General features: G+C 44.6%; 1 protein-coding gene across 1 annotated transcript in view; it reads left to right on the top strand.

Moving 5' to 3' along the window:
• The window catches only part of LOXHD1 (lipoxygenase homology PLAT domains 1), a 149048-nt gene that overhangs the window by 41368 nt on the left and 90075 nt on the right, over window positions 1-17605 (top strand). The window contains exons 5-12 of the mRNA XM_085043463.1: window positions 318-416; window positions 2020-2168; window positions 5105-5228; window positions 7097-7347; window positions 9121-9256; window positions 12746-12906; window positions 13214-13300; window positions 15855-15990. Coding sequence (XP_084899589.1) covers window positions 318-416; window positions 2020-2168; window positions 5105-5228; window positions 7097-7347; window positions 9121-9256; window positions 12746-12906; window positions 13214-13300; window positions 15855-15990 — 1143 coding nt within the window. The remainder of the gene's footprint in view (window positions 1-317; window positions 417-2019; window positions 2169-5104; window positions 5229-7096; window positions 7348-9120; window positions 9257-12745; window positions 12907-13213; window positions 13301-15854; window positions 15991-17605) is intronic.

Below are 17605 nucleotides of genomic sequence, written 5' to 3'. Positions count from 1 at the left end.
TCCACAGGTCTGAGTTCATTTAATGCCTTTGTATCCACATCAAAATTTTCACTTTCTCTCCTCTTTCACTCTTCGGTGTCAGAGCCAGGAACTGAGTGATCTGTCCTCTTGCCCTGGGCAGTGAATACTCAGTTTCAGAATCCTGCCTACGGATTTTATTCCTCTTGAGCCAAAAGGAGGTCATCGTACCAAGAGCCATGGCTCAGACCAGGCTTTCATGATAGCATCAGCACAGCCTGAATTGGTCTGTAGTTCTATGTTTTGCATCAAACCATTGAGTTATTAATGTATTGGGATTTCTGCCTCCCTCCTTGCAGTCAACAAGTATGTGGTCCGGGTTTTTACTGGCGAAGTCAGCGGCAGTGGAACAGATGCGGATGTCTTCATTAATATCTTCGGTGAGAAAGGAGACACAGGTATTCAAATGCAAATCATCCCCTAAAATATTTCCTCCTGCTCTGCAGGCCTGTGATCTGAGCAGCACAAACAGGCAATCTGGCAAAGGCAGAATAGTTTGGCTGAGTGAAAGGCACAACAAATGGTGGCGTTAGCTCTGGGGGCTCCCACATCCACAGCCCCTGGATGATGTATCTGCAATGCAGCAGTTGTGGCTGGGTGTGGGCATGACTCAAGTCACCTGCCACTAAAAAAACCAAACTCTGGGGAAATGCAGCATAAACCACCAGCAGAAAGCAGTGGAGTAAGTGCCAGCCCCCTGAAGGGTCCAACACCAGTATTTATTAACAGTGAATGCAGTGGGAGTTGTGTGTCTCATTTTCTGGGTCCCTGGAAGGATAATGATGTCCCTTCTCTGTGACAAAGGTGGTGGCTGAACATCCTTGGTCACTTGTAAAAAATAATCTGAGCGAGGTTTATATTAGTTGGGTTTAAAAAACTTTTTTTAAGAATTATTGTAATTATTTTAAATGCAGATTGTGCTGCAACAGTGGTCTGGAGAATTTAACATAATTTAAACCAAAAAATGGAATAATATTAAAAGATGTGCACAAACCAAGCTCTGTGGGCCATGGACAGAAGTGGTGGACTTTGACTTTCCTGGAGATTCCTGGAACCAGGGAGCAAACATTCTCTTGATTCCACACTACACATATCCTGTGAAATTCAAGAAGTAATGATATGATGTCTGTCAAGTGTCCTTGAACGGATAATAAAACCCAGTGGATAGGACTCATCCTTGATTAATCCTCCAGAGTTTTACCAGGAGATTCATCTGATCTCACTGCAGACATCCCAAAGTGGGAGTCTGAGCCTTAGCTGGGTGTCCAGGCACTCTGTCACATCCACACAGAGAAATAACACCCCTAGAGAATGATTCATCCCCTCCCAGGCAAGAGGGATGAGTTGCCCGCTGACCTCTGTCTCTGCACTGGTGATGAAGCCTTGGGTGGGTTTCATCCCACGCACAGCATCACTCACAAGGGTTGCAACCAGGGGCACAACTTTAAGACTTTTCATAAGGACAAACCCCTGTGAGATCAGGGAAAAGCCAATAGCACTGGCAGGGTCTTAATATGAAAATAAATCCTTCTTCTCGGACACAGCGAGGAATTCTGTGTCCTGAAATGTCAGAATCTGCAGCTTGTGACCAAAGCCTTTCTTGAACAGTTTGGAGATTTTCAAAGACAGTAAAAATAAAAGGGAAATGTGGTGGTATAAAAAAAAATTAAAAAAATTTAAGAGCCATCTGGATATATATTTCTGAAAGCTCTGAGAGCTGTAAGTAACTGTGACATTAGAATGGAAATCCTGGTCTTTTGAGTGCTTGAGAAAAGGTACCTTTTTATTAGAATATAAAGTCCTCTGCCTTTGCCTTGAATCCTGGTTGCAGAGAGCTGATATGTAGGGAATATTTGATTCAGTCAGTGGTGACATTCCTAAATATTCCTTCATTTACAAACACACATGTGTTAGTAGCCCTTTCCTCCTTGGAGTCATTATTTATTATTTATTTGTTTATTAATTCTTATTTAATTTTTTTTACATTTTTCCCCACTTCAGGTGTGAGGAGACTGGACAATGACAAAGACAACTTTGAAAAAGGAGCAGAAGACAAGTTCACACTTGATGCTCCAAATCTGGGAAAATTAAGGAAAATTAATATAGGGCATAATAACAAGGGTGGCTCTGCTGGCTGGTTCCTTTCAAAGGTAAGTTACTCTGAGACATTCAACATAAGCATTCCATGGGCTCAAAATATTTCACCCTTTCATGCTGTGGTGCCAAGAGATGCAAGGATAATTGCTGGTGTTATAGGTTACTGAGGAGGACACAAATAATTTCATTCTGTTGACTTAGCTCGTTACCATGACCATAAAAATACCACAGTTCAAGAGTTATCTGTTGGGTCTGTTCACACTGAAAATTTGCAGACTCACAGCTTGCCCAAATTTAAGTGATTTATCACTGGCACATCAAAAGAGATATATCTGCCACGAAGACCCCTTTCTTCCACTTTCCTGCTCATTTTAGTCTCCTGCCATGGGGTGGGAAGCTATTACAGCTTTTAGTGTAATGGTTGAAGGAGTATTTTAAAAGGAGAAATCTCTTCCCTGGAGTCTCATTTTCTTTCTTCTGCTGATGTAGTTTCACATAGCTGGCTTTAATCCACAGGAGACCTAACCCCATATTTGTAAATCCTAGATAACAGGGTAGTTTGATGTTTTACAAATGCAAATATTAGCACATGTTTCTCCATCACCACCACCACCACACAACACAGGAGAAGTTATGAGGTTGGCTGTCCATGAAAAATGTGGAAATGAAAACAGAGTAGTTGTGCTCAATGTAAAAAATAGTGGTGGGGAAGAAAGCACAGAACCTCATTCTCACATCACAAGTGTAATGACAAGATTTTTGATGAGGTTGGTGAGGTTGCTCAAGTCCCAAAACCTGGAGAAGTGACTACTTGCAGCCAACACACCAACACTATATTCTGCCATGAGTCTCCAAGGTGCTTGGATTAAGTAAAAAGCAAATTTGGCCTTGCAAATTCAGATGGAAGGTTGGAGAACTGAGCTAAATAGTCTACTGGTTTTAGATGTCTTTCTGTAATTTGCTCCAAAACTTGGAGTGTTGGCACTGCAGGATGAACCTGTTCTCATGTTTTTCATGTTTTCAGCATGGCTTATACTCAGAGATGGTTTTCCACCTCTAAACATATAAAAAAACCCTTTAAAAGGAACCCAAAGAGCATCAGCTGGTAGAGAGGCATTGGAGTGTTGATATTTCTCCTGAACCTCTTCTATTTTAGTCTCTAGCACTCCAGCACAGCTCTGCTCTCTCACGCTGACAATCCCAGCCCTGGCAGACACTGCTGTCTCTGTCTGTGGAGGTACAACAGGATTCAGGAGTGCCACAGGCAACAGCATGGTGTGGGATGAGTGACAGGAGGGGAAGCTCTGTTTCCCAAAGAATGGTTTCATAAATTTATCAGAAAGGACAGATTTCAGACTCTCCCTCATTGTTGAGAAAAGCATCAAGGGCTCTCTATCCATAATAACAATTTTTTTTCTCCCCCTCTGAGACATAACCCACGTGGAGGAGGAGAGATTTTGATTTGTTTTTCCTCTGACCGAAATTCCTCAGTACTCTTCTCTGCTGATTTAAAATACTACAGTAACTCTATGGCAGGATTCAGGAGTGCAGCAGTGGATATTGGTAAGAAACACCTCAGCAGGAGGTGCAAAAAACTACAACCTAGTATTAAAGGGGAATATTGTTCCCCAGCTTGTTTCAGTAAAATATCACAGAGTCCTAGAAGAGTTTGGTTTGACAGGCACCTTAAAGACCCTCCTGTTCCACCCCCTGCCATGGCCAGGGACACCTTCCACTATCCCAGGTTGCTCCAAGCCCTGTCCAGCCTGGCCTTGGACACTGCCAGGGATCCAGGGGCAGCCACAGCTTCTCTGGGCACCCTGTGCCAGGGCCTCACCACCCTCACAGCCAGCAATTCCTTCCCAATATCCCATCTCTCCCTGCCCTCTGGCACTGGGAAGCCATTCCCTGTGTCCTGTCCCTCCATGCCTTGTCCCCAGTCCCTCTGCAGCTCTCCTGGAGCCCCTTTAGGCCCTGGCAGGAGCTCTGAGCTCTCCCTGGAGCTTCTCTTGTCCAGCTGAACACCCCCAGCTCTCCCAGCCTGGCTCCAGAGCAGAGTTGCTCCAGCCCTAGCAGCATCTCTGTGGCTCCTCTGGCCTGGCTGCAGCAGCTCCAGCTCCTTGTGCTGTTGTTCCCAGGGCTGGGGCAGCTCTGCAGGTGAGCTCTCACCTGAGCATAGGGCAGAGGGGCAGAATCCTCTCTTCCCTCCTGCCCACGCTGGGCTCAGCCCAGGGCACAGGAGGTTCAGGGCAGGAGCAGCTCTCACCCACAGCACCCCCAGCTCCTTCTCCAGGGCTGCTCTGTCCATTCTCTGTCCAGTCTGTCTTCATACTTTCGATTGCCCAAGTCCAAGATCTTGCACTTGGTCTTGCTAAACTTAATGATGTTTGGACAGCTTCACCTCTCTGGTGGTCCAAGAGCCAAATCCTTCCAAATTAGAAACTGTTTCCTTCCACAGGGTTTTAATGACTGCCTTTACAATGGTTCCACCTTGGAGTAACTGACTGGGGTAAAGTGTTACTACTGTGTCACACGAGCTCCTCTGACAGTGTGGATTTGCCCTGAAATTCCTAGGCATTATTTTAGAACAAGGCTGTGAAGCAGAGAGAGAGAACACAGCCTGTTCCCGAAGCAGAACAAAGAGCTGTCGTTCAGCTGATGGAGAAGAGTAGCCAGCAAACAGGCTCTGGAGAGAAGGAAGACAGGCCAGCCAGCTGGTCTTGATAGCAGAGACATCTGGTCTCCTACACCGCAAGAGATTCACTGGATAAAAAACAGAAAGAAAATAAAAAAGCTGGGCTTTTACTCACTGATTGTCTGAAATTCTATCAGTACTAATTAGGGAGTGGAGAGGGATCTGCTTGAGTACTGAATATGTTAAATACCAAGTGAAATTGTGTACATTAAACTTCTGCTCTTGTGCCACCCCTTGTATGAAACCTTTGCTTTTCCCATGTTATTTTTCAACGTGGTGCCTCTTTTCTCTCAGGTGATCATTGAGGACATTGGCAATAAATGTGTGTACCAGTTCCCTGTTGGACGCTGGTTTGCTTTAGATGAAGATGATGGGAAAATACAGAGGGACATTCTTGTTGGGGGCACTGAAGCCACAGGTAAAACCATGGTCTGAAGCCGTGGTGGGAAATGGGAAGTTAAGGCCATCAGCTGTGTTTTCTTTAGAAGATTGAATGCCTTATGCTCAGGGAGACCTGCAGTGAAGCATCTGCTGGTGACAGGCTGTTCTGTGTGAGCCTTCCTGAGCTGCCAACACATTTATTTCCCACCTCTGTGTCTCACCTGTGAAGCTGTGCAGGACCTACATGCTGGTTTATCACCTGCTGCACCTGTGTAGGGGGCTGATGGGCAGAGCATGAAAGATCTAGCCTGTGCTTCAGCAATCCTGCATTCAGAAAGTCGTTTTCTATTTCCAAAGTGAGCCACAAAGCAGTGAATTTTGTACTTCAGGTTCTTATCTGTGGAACTAAGCATCCTTTTACAAAACATGAAATGCAGTGCTGAGCCCTAAATCAGTCTTTTTTGTTATCCATCATGGTTAAAGCAAAGACAACCAAAGTTTATATCTGTGTTAAAAGAAACCTGGATGTAAAGTAAACCCTAAATCAGTCTTTTTTTGTTATCCATCATGGTTAAAGCAAAGATGACCAAAGTTCATGTCTGTGTTAAAAGAAACCTGCATGTACAGTCAATAAAAGTCTTTACCATGGCACACAAGATTATTTGGATAGTGTTCTGCCAGTATTTATTTATTTATTAGCATGAAGGCAAACACTTTGATGATGCATGTAAGAACTGTTCTTTGTCCTTGCATGGTCTTCAACTGCAGTCCTCATATTCCCCCCTGGATGTCCATGAGGAAACTGGTCTGGGTGCAGATCCCTGACTGCAGGAAAAATTAGATCCTGCTTGTTAGGAAAAAATTAGGGGAAGAAAACTGAAAGAAATGTAATTCAATCCCTAAAAGCTTCCTTTATCTTTCACCATTCATGACTGCGTGTTTTATTTTCCTGCTCTCTGGAGTTTTGTTGAAGATATATCCACAGTAAGGCGTGCTTGAGTACAATTTTAAATGTAAATTTCAAAGGGAGGATTATTTGTGATAGAGTGAGTTCTAATGTTTTGCTTCATTCCAAGTCCCTGTTGAAATTTCTGTCTGATTTAATAAAAAAACTTGGCTTAGGCCTTGAGTGTTTTCTGCATTCTCCCTAAAACACTGTTACAGTGTTTAGGTGTGTTTTTGATGCCATGAGACAGGTTTAAGATGTGCTTTTCTGTGAGGTAAGGCTTGTGGGAAGAAGTGTTTTCTTTCCTAGACCAACAGTTGGAGATAGGAAAAAAGAACCCCAAGGACACTTTTATGCAAATAAGCTTCTTTTCAAAAATATTTTTCTTTCTTCCAGCTGGGCTGATACCTCTCCCAAACCTTGTTTTGCTGAGATCTGTGAGTTCTCACAGTGATTGTGGATGTCCTGATGGCTTCAGAGGCCTTAAAGGCTAAAAAACAAATAAACCCAAAGTTTTCAGAGTTTTGCAATGCTGCAGGTCTTGCCACCACTGTTTAAAGTAACACATCTCCATCCTCTCAGCATTTTCTGTCATGTTTGGTGCATGGTGTCTCTCAAAATCAAACTACTTAGTTGCCAGTTCTAGTTTTTTTGCCTTTCTTCACCTAATCAGTGCCACACAGTGAATAAAATAGAAAACATGTTTTTTTCTGTTGGGCCATGGGACGAGGTGTTTGCCACCCCAAGCCTGTTTCTCTTAGACAGTCTGAAGGTGGATGAGTATTTCTCAGAATAATGTGTCGGACAAAAACAAATGAAGCATTGCACTGTGTGTAAGTCAGAAAACAAATAAACCAGTGGGAAATCAATAGAGTCCAACATAAATCCAGTCAAAGTCATAACTCTCAGACTCTTTTCCTCCTTTCTTTTCTCCCTAACCAAATTTCTGGTTCCTCCAGGCATCGTGTACAACGTGGCTGTAGTGACAGGAGATATCAGAGGAGCTGGAACCAACTCCAAGATCCACGTAATCCTCCACGGCTCCAAAGGCTTGAAGAACAGTGGGAAGATTTTCTTGGAAGGAGGTGAATTTGAGCGTGCCAGGACTGATCTGTTTAATGTGGAGATAGCTGCCCTTCTCAGCCCCCTCAGCAGAGTCACCATTGGGCATGATAACTGCGGCGTCAGCTCTGGCTGGTTTTGTGAGAAGGTGAGACTAAATTATCACAAACCCATGGAATCATTTAAGCTGGAAGAGACCTCAGAGGTCATGGAGTCCTACCACTGGACCAACACTGCCAGGATTTTTTTAGTCTGCAGACAGATGCCAGACCTGTTTGCCATTCACAGCCTGACCCCTGACAGCCCAGTAGGGTTCAAAAATAAATAAATAAATCTCCTTTTGTTTGGAAGGCAATATCCCCGGTTTAACAAGTCAATATTATACATCATGCACGGGAGCAGCTGATTGCCTCAAAGGCACGTTAGATGCATAAGTCAATCACTCGCTAATTGGGTTGATTGCCCCTCTGCAGTCACAAAGATAGAGATTATTGTTTGCTCAGCTCCAAAAGCACCTTCAGATGTTCGCCCAAGGGGCTGGACAGAAATGCAGCCTTGGATTGTGCTGAGTGTGTCAAAGTTATCATCTATGCTCAGACTTCCCTAAAGTTTCTAGATGCTGCACTGGAGGCTCAGAAATAAAATAAAATAAAATAAAATAAAATAAAAAAATCCCAAAACCCAAAGAAAGTGGCTGACCACAGCCATTACTGGAAGGCAGTGGAGAAATATGTGATGTTGTTACCCCACATCTTATATTTCTTTGAGAAGAATTCTGTGCAGCAGTGGGGGAAGATGTTGGAAAATTCTTCCAAGTTTAGCCCACAGTGTGTGATCCTTATATCCGTGGGTAATGTTTGGTTTAGTACCATGCAGTGCTTCACACACATGCCAGTGATTAATGTGGCCTTGTGTTAACTCCCTACATCTGTGACTAATAAGTTTTGTGCCAGCTAACGCTGCCTTGCTTGCTTCTACCAGTGATTAATATGTACCGGTAGATATCTTAGTTTTGAGAGCAGAGATGGAGTGCCAGAGCAAAGAATTATAAAGAGAGGTGCCTCATCCCCTGAACGCATATTTGAGATTCTCTCAAGGAAGGAACATTCACCAGAAGATCCAGGGCCATAAGAAGGAATTTTGAGGAATGGGATATTCCCAAATGACCACTAAAAACCCCCATAAGACCCCCACTCATATCCAAATAACTTCATGGAAATAGTAAGCATATATTCAGGAAGTGTAATGGGGCTTTTATAAAAATGTGACAAATATATATTAGTTTCATGGCTACACCCTGGTCTGTTTGGGTTGCTGCTCATGCTTTGAGGTGAAATTCCTATGCATCCAGCATTGTTAGTAAAGTAATTGCAGCTTTCCAACCCAGCAGATTGGTTGGAGAGTTTATTTCCTGGTTTTTGGTGACTACATTAGATCACACACAAGGTCAGCAGGAGGAAACAGGAGGGTGGGGAGGAAGGCAGATGCCTACCCTGAAGCTATGGGGAAATTCAGTTTTCCTGGCAAGCAAAACCAGCTTAGGATGGGTGTGTTTGAAGGCTTTCTGTGCCCTGTGTTTCCTGCAGGGCATGTGCTGCACTCTGACACAATGCTGACTGCTGCAACCACCCTGCCTGCCCCATTCCCTTCACCTCCTGCTGCTTCACCTCTTCTTGGTTGACCCATTGTGATGCACTGTTGCAAAAACGGAAATTAGAGGACAGATGGGTAATAGCTGTGCTGCAAACTGGGATTTGTGCAATCAGTCTGGTTCTTACTGGTCCACAACAGCTGATTTTGAGTGCAGAACCAAGATCTCCAGCTGTGTCTCTGCTCTGGTTGTTTCAATTTTCAGTGCCAAGGACCTGTGGGCTGTGAGTAGAAGGATATTCAAGCTCACTTTCTCCATCTCTTTCCCCAGGTGGTGGTTTACTGCCCGTTCACTGGCATTGAGCAAACCTTCCCGTGTGGGAAGTGGCTGGATGAAGATGAAGGGGATGGTCTGATCGAGAGAGAACTCTATGAAATGGTGTCCCTGCGCCAGAAAAGGCTGAAAAGTAGGTGCAAGTGTCCAGGAGCCTCCTGTGACTGTCACCCCTCCTCCCACAAGGAGCACCCCCTGAGTGTCATCTGAGTGACATGGGCAGACCCAGGGTCAAGGAGAGGTTCAAGGGGATTCAGTCACCAAATAACCAAATTGTTTGGATTGGCAGGGACATATAAAGGTCATCTAATTCCAACTCCCCTGCCATGGGCAGGGACACCTTCCACTATCCCAGGTTGCTCCAAGCCCTGTCCAGCCTGGCCTGGGACACTGCCAGGGATCCAGGGGCAGCCACAGCTTCTCTGGGCACCCTGTGCCAGAGCCTCACCACCCTCACAGCCAGCAATTCCTTCCCAAGATCCCATCTAAAACTGCCCTCTGGCACTGGGAAGCCATTCCCTGAGTCCTGTCTCTCCATGCCTTGTCCCCAGTCCCTCTGCAGCTCTCCTGGAGCCCCTTTAGGCCCTGGCAGGAGCTCTGAGCTCTCCCTGGAGCTTCTCTTGTCCAGCTGAACACCCCCAGCTCTCCCAGCCTGGCTCCAGAGCAGAGTTGCTCCAGCCCTGGCAGCATCTCCGTGGCTCCTCTGGCCTCCCTCTAGCAGATCGACATCCTTTGGATGTTGGGGCATGAGTTTCAGCTTTGAACATACTGCTTCAGGGGAGTATAAAATTAAACTCCTACAGTATTTTGAAGAATTATACTCATTTTCTGAAAGGAAGAAATTGGACCTGTCAGTCTTCCCAGGTTCACTGGGCTTAGGGCTGCCTCTATCATCATCTTACCTTTGCAGACAAGCCAGGCTTTCTTCTCACTACAGAAGCAAAGCTTTCTTCTTCTAGATGGAAACCTAAATATAAAACCTAAATATAATAAGGAGACAAGCCTGGTGACGGACAAAAAACTGGGGAGAAAACCAAAACTTCCTGCTGCCTTCACCTATTTTTCTTCCTGACCTTAGAGAAATGACAGATCTAGCCCTGTCCAGCTGCTAAACGCTGCTCTCAAGGCAGGAGTGTGCTGGAAGTGAAGCCTCTTCTCTAGAGGGAGGCACTGGCACACGTTTGCTGGGAGAAGCTGCTCTCATTCCCTGCCGTGTGGGAATGTTCATCCTTGCACACATTCTCCACACCAGCCTCGCTCCACTGCCTGCTGCTGCACCCAGCCAAACACATCGCTGCTGCCCGGTGCTGGTGTGTAAACACAGTATTTTAATTAGGATAATAGACACGGTTTAATCCTACAGTGCTTCGGGTGGGCTTCTGCTTAAACAGCAGTTCATTTAAATAAGCTTTATCTAAATGTTAGTCAGTGTTATAACCACATTGCTCCTCCACTGCGGCCTGTTTAGCTGAAGCATCTGCAACCTTTAACCCCCTATTATCAGCTCTGATTGTTATTGACAGGCTAATTCCCTCACCACTGCAGTGCAGGAGATAGACAGAGAGCATTAGCCTTGAGAAATCTGTGACCTTTAGCTGCCAGATTATACAAGTGTAGGACTCGGAGTTAGAAAAGACCTATTATGTCATCTTGCCTATCTCCCTGTGCATACAGGACTGTCCCTTTCTGTGGAGCTGATCAAAGCTGGGCTGAACCTCACTTGGGGTATCCATGGTGAAACGTCTCCCAATGCAGCATCCAGAAGCTGCTCCCGCAGCAGATTGCAGCTCCATATGTAGCTTGTATTTATTCTGTACTTTTTTTTTTTTTTTTTTAATTCCCTCCTCTCATTATCTCGAATGTTATCCTGGAAACTGTAGTGCCAGGTCTAGTCCTTCCTGGTGTTTGTGCCCTGGGGAATGTTTGCCCTGGTTCTGAGGATTTCCAAACTGCCTGGATGCCTTGGTGTGAAAGGATGGGAATCCAGGGGAATATTTGCCCTGGCAGCCCTGGGAGGATGATGATGGCTATCTGGGGATATGCCTGGCCTTCTCCTGCAGCTGCAGCCCCAGCTCACCCTCATCTATCCCTGTGTGGTTTCTCCCTTACAGCCCTCCCTCCCAGCATTTAATCCTGGTTCAAGGTCCCATTTCCCCCTCCATGCATGCTTCACTCCTCCTTCCCCTCAGCAAGAGGTCAGTGAGGCCAAACCAGACAGATGAGAGCAGTCTTTGGTGTCTGAATTGCACTTGCAGTTTTCCCCAGGGAGACCAGGCTGCTCCATCACATGCCATCCACTGACTTTTCTTCACTTCCTTTCTGCTTATCTAAAATATGCTGAGGCTTTTCAGAGAGGAGTGGTCGTGAACATTTTGTATATTATTAAAACAGGGGCAAAACTTTTTCTGACAGATCCCTCTTCCCCTCATTTTTTTTTCAGTAGCTCTTGCCTCTTTTTAATACAGTCAAACAGTGAGTAGATCAGTAAAAATCTAATTTATATGCATGTCATCATATTTTTATATTCCATTCTGGGCTCTGAAGGTCAAGCCGTGCTGGTGTGGGCTCGGGCATACCGAAAGGGTTAGCAGTTCTCTCATTAAGATTTGTTAATAATTCAGCTGATGTCTGAGTGAGGAAAGAACGCTGTTCCCTCTCCTGTAGGTGCTGCAAGGCCTGCAGGAGCGACACACATTATCATCAATAAAGAATGCAGATGAGGGGCTCTTTAGAAGAAATAATGTCACCTTTAGATGTGCAACAATATTCTGGTATGAAAACCAATGTAAAGTTGCTGCAGGTGGTCTGGACTTGCAATTAAAATATTGGATGAAGACTTGAGATAAAAATCTTGCAGATTGGCCACAATCTTAGGGTATGGCATGTAGTATAAAAAAAGGTGTTAACTGAAGGCATGTCAAGTTTAGGCATTTAAATAATTTTTAGAATTTTGGGAAATATCTTTACACTGCTTTGAGCATGTTTGTCCCACATGAACCAGCCTCACTAGGTGTGCAGGCCTGAGTGGGCTTTGAGACAGCCTCTTCTGCAAAAGGCATTTTTGGTACAATTAGTCCAGTCTCAGGAGGCTCATTAGCTCAGGACAAGGTGATAACATGTCTGTGTCTGTACTCCTCCTTGTTCCAGACACAGATCAGACAAGTTTTTAAGAGCTACCTGGAGCTGCATTGCACTGAGCACAAGTAACTGGAAACTCGTTCTTAATGACAGAAGGAAAGATGAGTATTTCCTTGACTTTATGGTCTTTGAAGCTTGAGTTGTAGATATTTGACAAGTGTACTGAAAATACAGGTTTGGATCACACCTCTGCACTACTCTGTTGGTAATGTAAAACAAGAGAATATGGTTCACCTGAAAAGTGGTAGTTCATGTGTTCCTCATTTCCTTTTACATGAAATCACAGAATTATACTTCCAGCCAATCTCATTCCTGTCTGTCATGGAGCAGCTAATTATGTTTGTGCAGAAAAGGATGAAAGGTCTTGGTCTTTCTTCCTCCTGCCTTTTCTACCTACCAGGGGAAACAATGAGAATTATGTTTTTCACCAGGTCACCCTAAAAAATTACCTTTTAAAGCAAGTATCTTGAATCTTTCTTTCTAGAAAACCCCTGGTCTCTGTGGATCTGGACAAGTGACATCAAAAATGCAGGAACAGATGCCACCATCTTCTTCCAGATTTATGGAGACAAGGGGAAGTCAGATGAGATGAAGCTGGACAATAATTCAGACAACTTTGAAACTGGGCAGACTGACAAATTCATGGTATGAGTCTTGTGCAATTGGTAGATTTGGCTTGGTTTTCCAGGGTTTTAGCTTCAGTCCTGGGCAGAAAATCATCAGTGTGAGATTTTTACTCCATTAGCTCTTTCTACAGTTGTCATGAAGTCACTCTGTTTGGTGGTGATGCAAATGATTTACGCACCTGTGGACATGGCTTGTCCTCACAAAACAGGGAATAGGTTTTGACTCCTCTCTGATGTAGCTCTTAAAAGACATCCAGAGGTGCCCTTTGCATGTGTGCTTTGCTGTCTTACAAAAATTGATATAGCACCTTTTTTCCCATTTACAGATCGAGCTTCCTGACCTCGGCAACTTTTATAAGCTTCGGATATGGCATGAGAAAAGAAATCCCTTTGCTGGCTGGCATCTGAACAAGGTGAGGGGACAGCAAGGGAAGGTAGGCCTGGAAAGCCAGGCTGGTGGCAGAGGTCTGCAGTGCCACTCCTGGGTCACTGTGCTCCCCAGATGGCAGCTGAGCTCGATGTGCAGTGCTCTGAGGTGCCTGACTTGTCAGATGACAAGATAAAATTGTGTAAAGTTGCACCAAGAGAGGTCTAGTTTGAATATTAGGGAAAACTTCTAAACCAAGAGGACTGCCCTGGCACAGTCTGCCCAGGGCAGTGGTGGAATCCCCATCCCTGGAGGGATTTAAAAGCCATGTGGACGTGGCACTTGGGGACATGGATCAGTGGTGGCCTTGGCAGTGCTGGGGAGTGGTTGGACCTGATGATCTTAGAGGGCTTTTCCACCCCAAATAATTGTGTGATTCTGTGTGTGGGAATTGAGAGCAATGGGAAGTGGAGAAAATCACATTTTCCACCTTTCCCGTGTCAGACAACTGTAGTCCCATCTCTCTGCTACCAGGGCTTTTTCCTTGCTCTTCAGAAAACTTCCTACTCATAAATACCATTACTGTACAGAAAGGCAAATCCACTCCTTCTATGGCATATTTTCACTGCCCATAACAAAAAAGCTTGATTTCAGCAGAGATTTACTGCACAGTGGGGCATCCCCTGCCCTGGAATGCTGACAGCCCTGTTATGGGGGTGTCCTGCAGGCTGGAGGAGGCTGTGGAGACTTTGCAGAGGGGAGCAGCACTGAGCTGAGGGGGACATGACAAGGGTGACCTGCCTGATCTTCACTCACATGGCCTTTGCTCCACCAGCATTGATTTCCATACTGTCAGCCCTTGCCTGGGCAGCAAGTCCATCTCTAAGTTTCGCCCCTGCTCCTCCTGAACAGCTTGGAAGACACTCTCTGCACTTAAAAAACACACACCTTGCTCTACATCTGTAAATAACTCTGTTGATAAATCACAGTTTGCTGCTTGGAGCTTTTTCTTGGGCTCCTCTAATGTGCTTTGATAGGTCCTGCTCTCCTGCACTGTCATGGAGCTGTGAAAAATTAGTTCAAAGTCCACTGCCAACACCAATCTCCAGTGAGAAGAGAGCATCCAGTGCTGATGTTGTCACCATGTAGTGGGAGAAGGTGTCTGGCTGTGGTCTTTTATGACAAAGAAATTGCTGGTCAGACTTTGGGCTGCTGCAGTCATCCCTGTCAATTTGTTCACAGATGATGAGCAAGAATGCTTGTATCTCCCACAGCTATATATTTCCCCGTGGTATCCTATTTTCCTGCACAAAAATTATGTTCAGGAAGGACAAGAGGCAACTTAGAGTGTGTCCAGGATACCCTTTTGGCCAAATTGTCTAAGTACACCTGGTTCAGATGCATGAAATGCATTGATTTCTTATAGTTGGACTCATTTAGACCTTTTTCAACCTAAATGATTCTACGATTCCATGCCTTTATGAAAATCAACCTGTCCATATACACCTATTCTGATGTTTTCTGGATGCATCAGGCTCGTGGCACATGAATCCCATCACTTGTACATCCATTTTAGTGTCTAGGAAGTGAGATAAAACCTGAATGATGCTTTGTTCCAGTCCTCACACATTTCATGCCTGGTTTGCTTCATGTCAGGTCAGGCTTCCATTTTCTATCACAAGAACATAGAAGAGCCACACTGGTCAGGCCAGAAGTCCCTCTAGCCCAACATCCTCTCTCCTGTGTCACTTAAGGTCACAATGACAGAATTGTAAGAAAAGGACAAGCATGTTTGATACTTCCTCCTAAAATTTTTCTAGATTTTACTATTTCCAATTGGGTCCTTCCTAAATAGATCCACCAAACAGAAAGCATTTAGTAGGGTTTTCTTTCCAGTTATTAGTTCAAAGTTTCCAGTCACTCCTTGAACATTTTAACTTTCAGCAACCTTAATAGCTTTTGTCAAGGACTTCACAGGCTGATTGTGTCCTTCTTTTTTTTTTTGCTTAGAACTTTGTTCCACAAACATCATTTGATGCCCTGAATTTCTTGAGGCAGAAAAGGGAACAGCTGACCTCTCTCTGTCTTCTCCATGTCACCTGTGATTTTATAGACCTTCATCATACCCTGCCTTTACACACTCCTACAGACAACTGCAGACCACCACCTTATTTGCTCATTACTCCCTTGGAAGCTGCTGCAGATCTTTGATCAGGGTTCCTGCCATTTTTGTTTGTTTTTTTTTTTCTCAATGCATTGGTTCTCAGCAGCAAGAACCAGCAGCTGAAGCCCCGTCCACGATTTGCTCCTTGGGGTTATACAGTGGCAGATGATGAGCCATTTCCACAGCCATAAAATCTCTCAAAATTTTGCCAACACTGTGGAGTGATTTGAGAAAGGAGGAATGAAAGGCCATCAGCTGTGACAGACTTTGCTCCATACATCACTACAGAGCACGAGTCAGACGGTCTTGTTATTAATGTGTTTTATTTTCTCTGCTGCTACCTACTCCTGCCTCCCTGGCAAAAACCTGTCAGGATCTTGTTGCTTTTTTTGCCTTTAAGCCTCTGAACTCACACGGTGTTTTTGGTTTAATGAAGGTAACTCTGCTGAAAACGCTGACAAAAGAAAAATACTCATTCAACTGCGGCCGCTGGCTAGATATAAATGAAGAGGACAATGAGATCGTGCGGGAGCTCCCCGCCGAGGGATCTCTGGTGACTGAAGTCATGCCAGGTGAGAGCCACAGGCTCTGTGCAGGAGCTTGCTTAGGACCTGAATAGGAAGAAACCCTCTTTGTGTGAGAGATGCACAGGCAGAGCGATGCAATTCAATTAACTTCTCTTTCTGGCACTTTCTCTCTGCAGTATTTTCTGTGTGCATCATTAGCTGCATGAAGCCTGAGAAATCCCAGACTCATGTTATTTTTTTCTTGAGCAGATTTCACTCTGGTGGGAAATAGAAGAGATCTGGCCACAGCAAAATTGTTTCCAGAGCTTGGGTTTTTTTTAAACTTGTAATTTTTTTCCAGTCTCCCTTAAAATGTGAAATGCAAGGTTTGAGGAATATTCATGAAAAGCAAGCTTAGCTGAAATGCAATCTAAAATTTGACAATCATATTTTGGGCTTTAATGTTTTGTTATATGCAAATTTATGCAGCTGTATGTATAAATATATAGTAAGTTGCACAGCACAGTAGTGTGTGCATATGCATCTTTCAGTATGCATGAGCAATCCAAACTATTTATTCCTTTAATTGAACTGGAGATTTAATTAAGGAAAGCTGCAGAACTTTGCCCTGGCTTCCTGAAGTGGCCACTTCTGCCTCAACCTTGTGTCACAAGAATTAAATCTACTTAGAGGGAGAATTTAGGAGAGCAGAACATCTCAAGGTGGCCAGTGGGATTTTTCATATTTCCACCAAAGCAGCCACACTCTGTAGACCTTGAGTCCCCTGTTTTCTGAAATTTCTGGTTCTGACTTTGGTGATCTGCATGCAGCAGAGCAGTTTCTCAGAAGAGGAAGAGTAATTGTAATTGCAGATGTTATTAAAATGTAAATAAACCTGGTTTTGAAATGTATTTTTAATCAGCTGTGGAGGGGGCAGCTTGAATCCTCACACAGGCACTTTCCCTGTGAGGAGAATTTGTGCTGAGCAGAGGTGAGATGCAGCACCTGCATGTTGGGCTTGCAAGTGGGTTTTGGAGGGAGGGTGGGAGCACTGCTTCTTGTCCTTTTTCCAGGCTGAAAAAAAGAGTCTCTCTCTCAAAGGCTGGTCTGTGGGATGGCTCTTTGTTGGGATATTTTTTTCCTGGAAATCCTTCATCCTCTTGGGTGAGAGGGCAGAGGGAAGGGCATGATCAGGGGAGGAAGGTGGCAGATAAAAATCCATCCCGAAAAATCCCGTGAAGACCTTAAAGGTGACAAGGACACAAAACAATCCAAGCTTCTGTATAAAGTTTGGACTCTTTATTGGATGATCTTGGGGGTCTTTCCCAACCTTTGTGATGTAATTATTTTATGAGTCTATGATTACAACAGCCCCAAGGGGATGAGGCCAACTGGGCATGACTTGTCCCTTAAATCCAACATGAAGAGCCCATTCCTCAGGTCTCTGAGCACTTCTCCCTTTCTAACTCTTTTTGCCTTCCTGCATGCCCCTGGATGCTGAAAATGTTGTTTCCCCAAGCACACTGCAAGGTTCCCCAGAGCCATCTTGGGAAGGCAGAAGGAGAGGTAGCAGGACAGGGAGACTCGATGAGGATTTACTTGAAAGGGCCAGCATTTTTGTGTCCTTGCTTGGAGGGCTTTCACAGGTTCTCCCAATGCTTCAGATCTTCCTATTTTTTCC

The sequence above is a fragment of the Lichenostomus cassidix genome, chromosome Z (genome assembly GCF_008360975.1).
Source record: "Lichenostomus cassidix isolate B80296 chromosome Z, HeHo_3.0, whole genome shotgun sequence".
Lineage (NCBI taxonomy): Eukaryota > Metazoa > Chordata > Aves > Passeriformes > Meliphagidae > Lichenostomus > Lichenostomus cassidix.
This window is presented reverse-complemented; position numbering and strand designations above follow the sequence as displayed.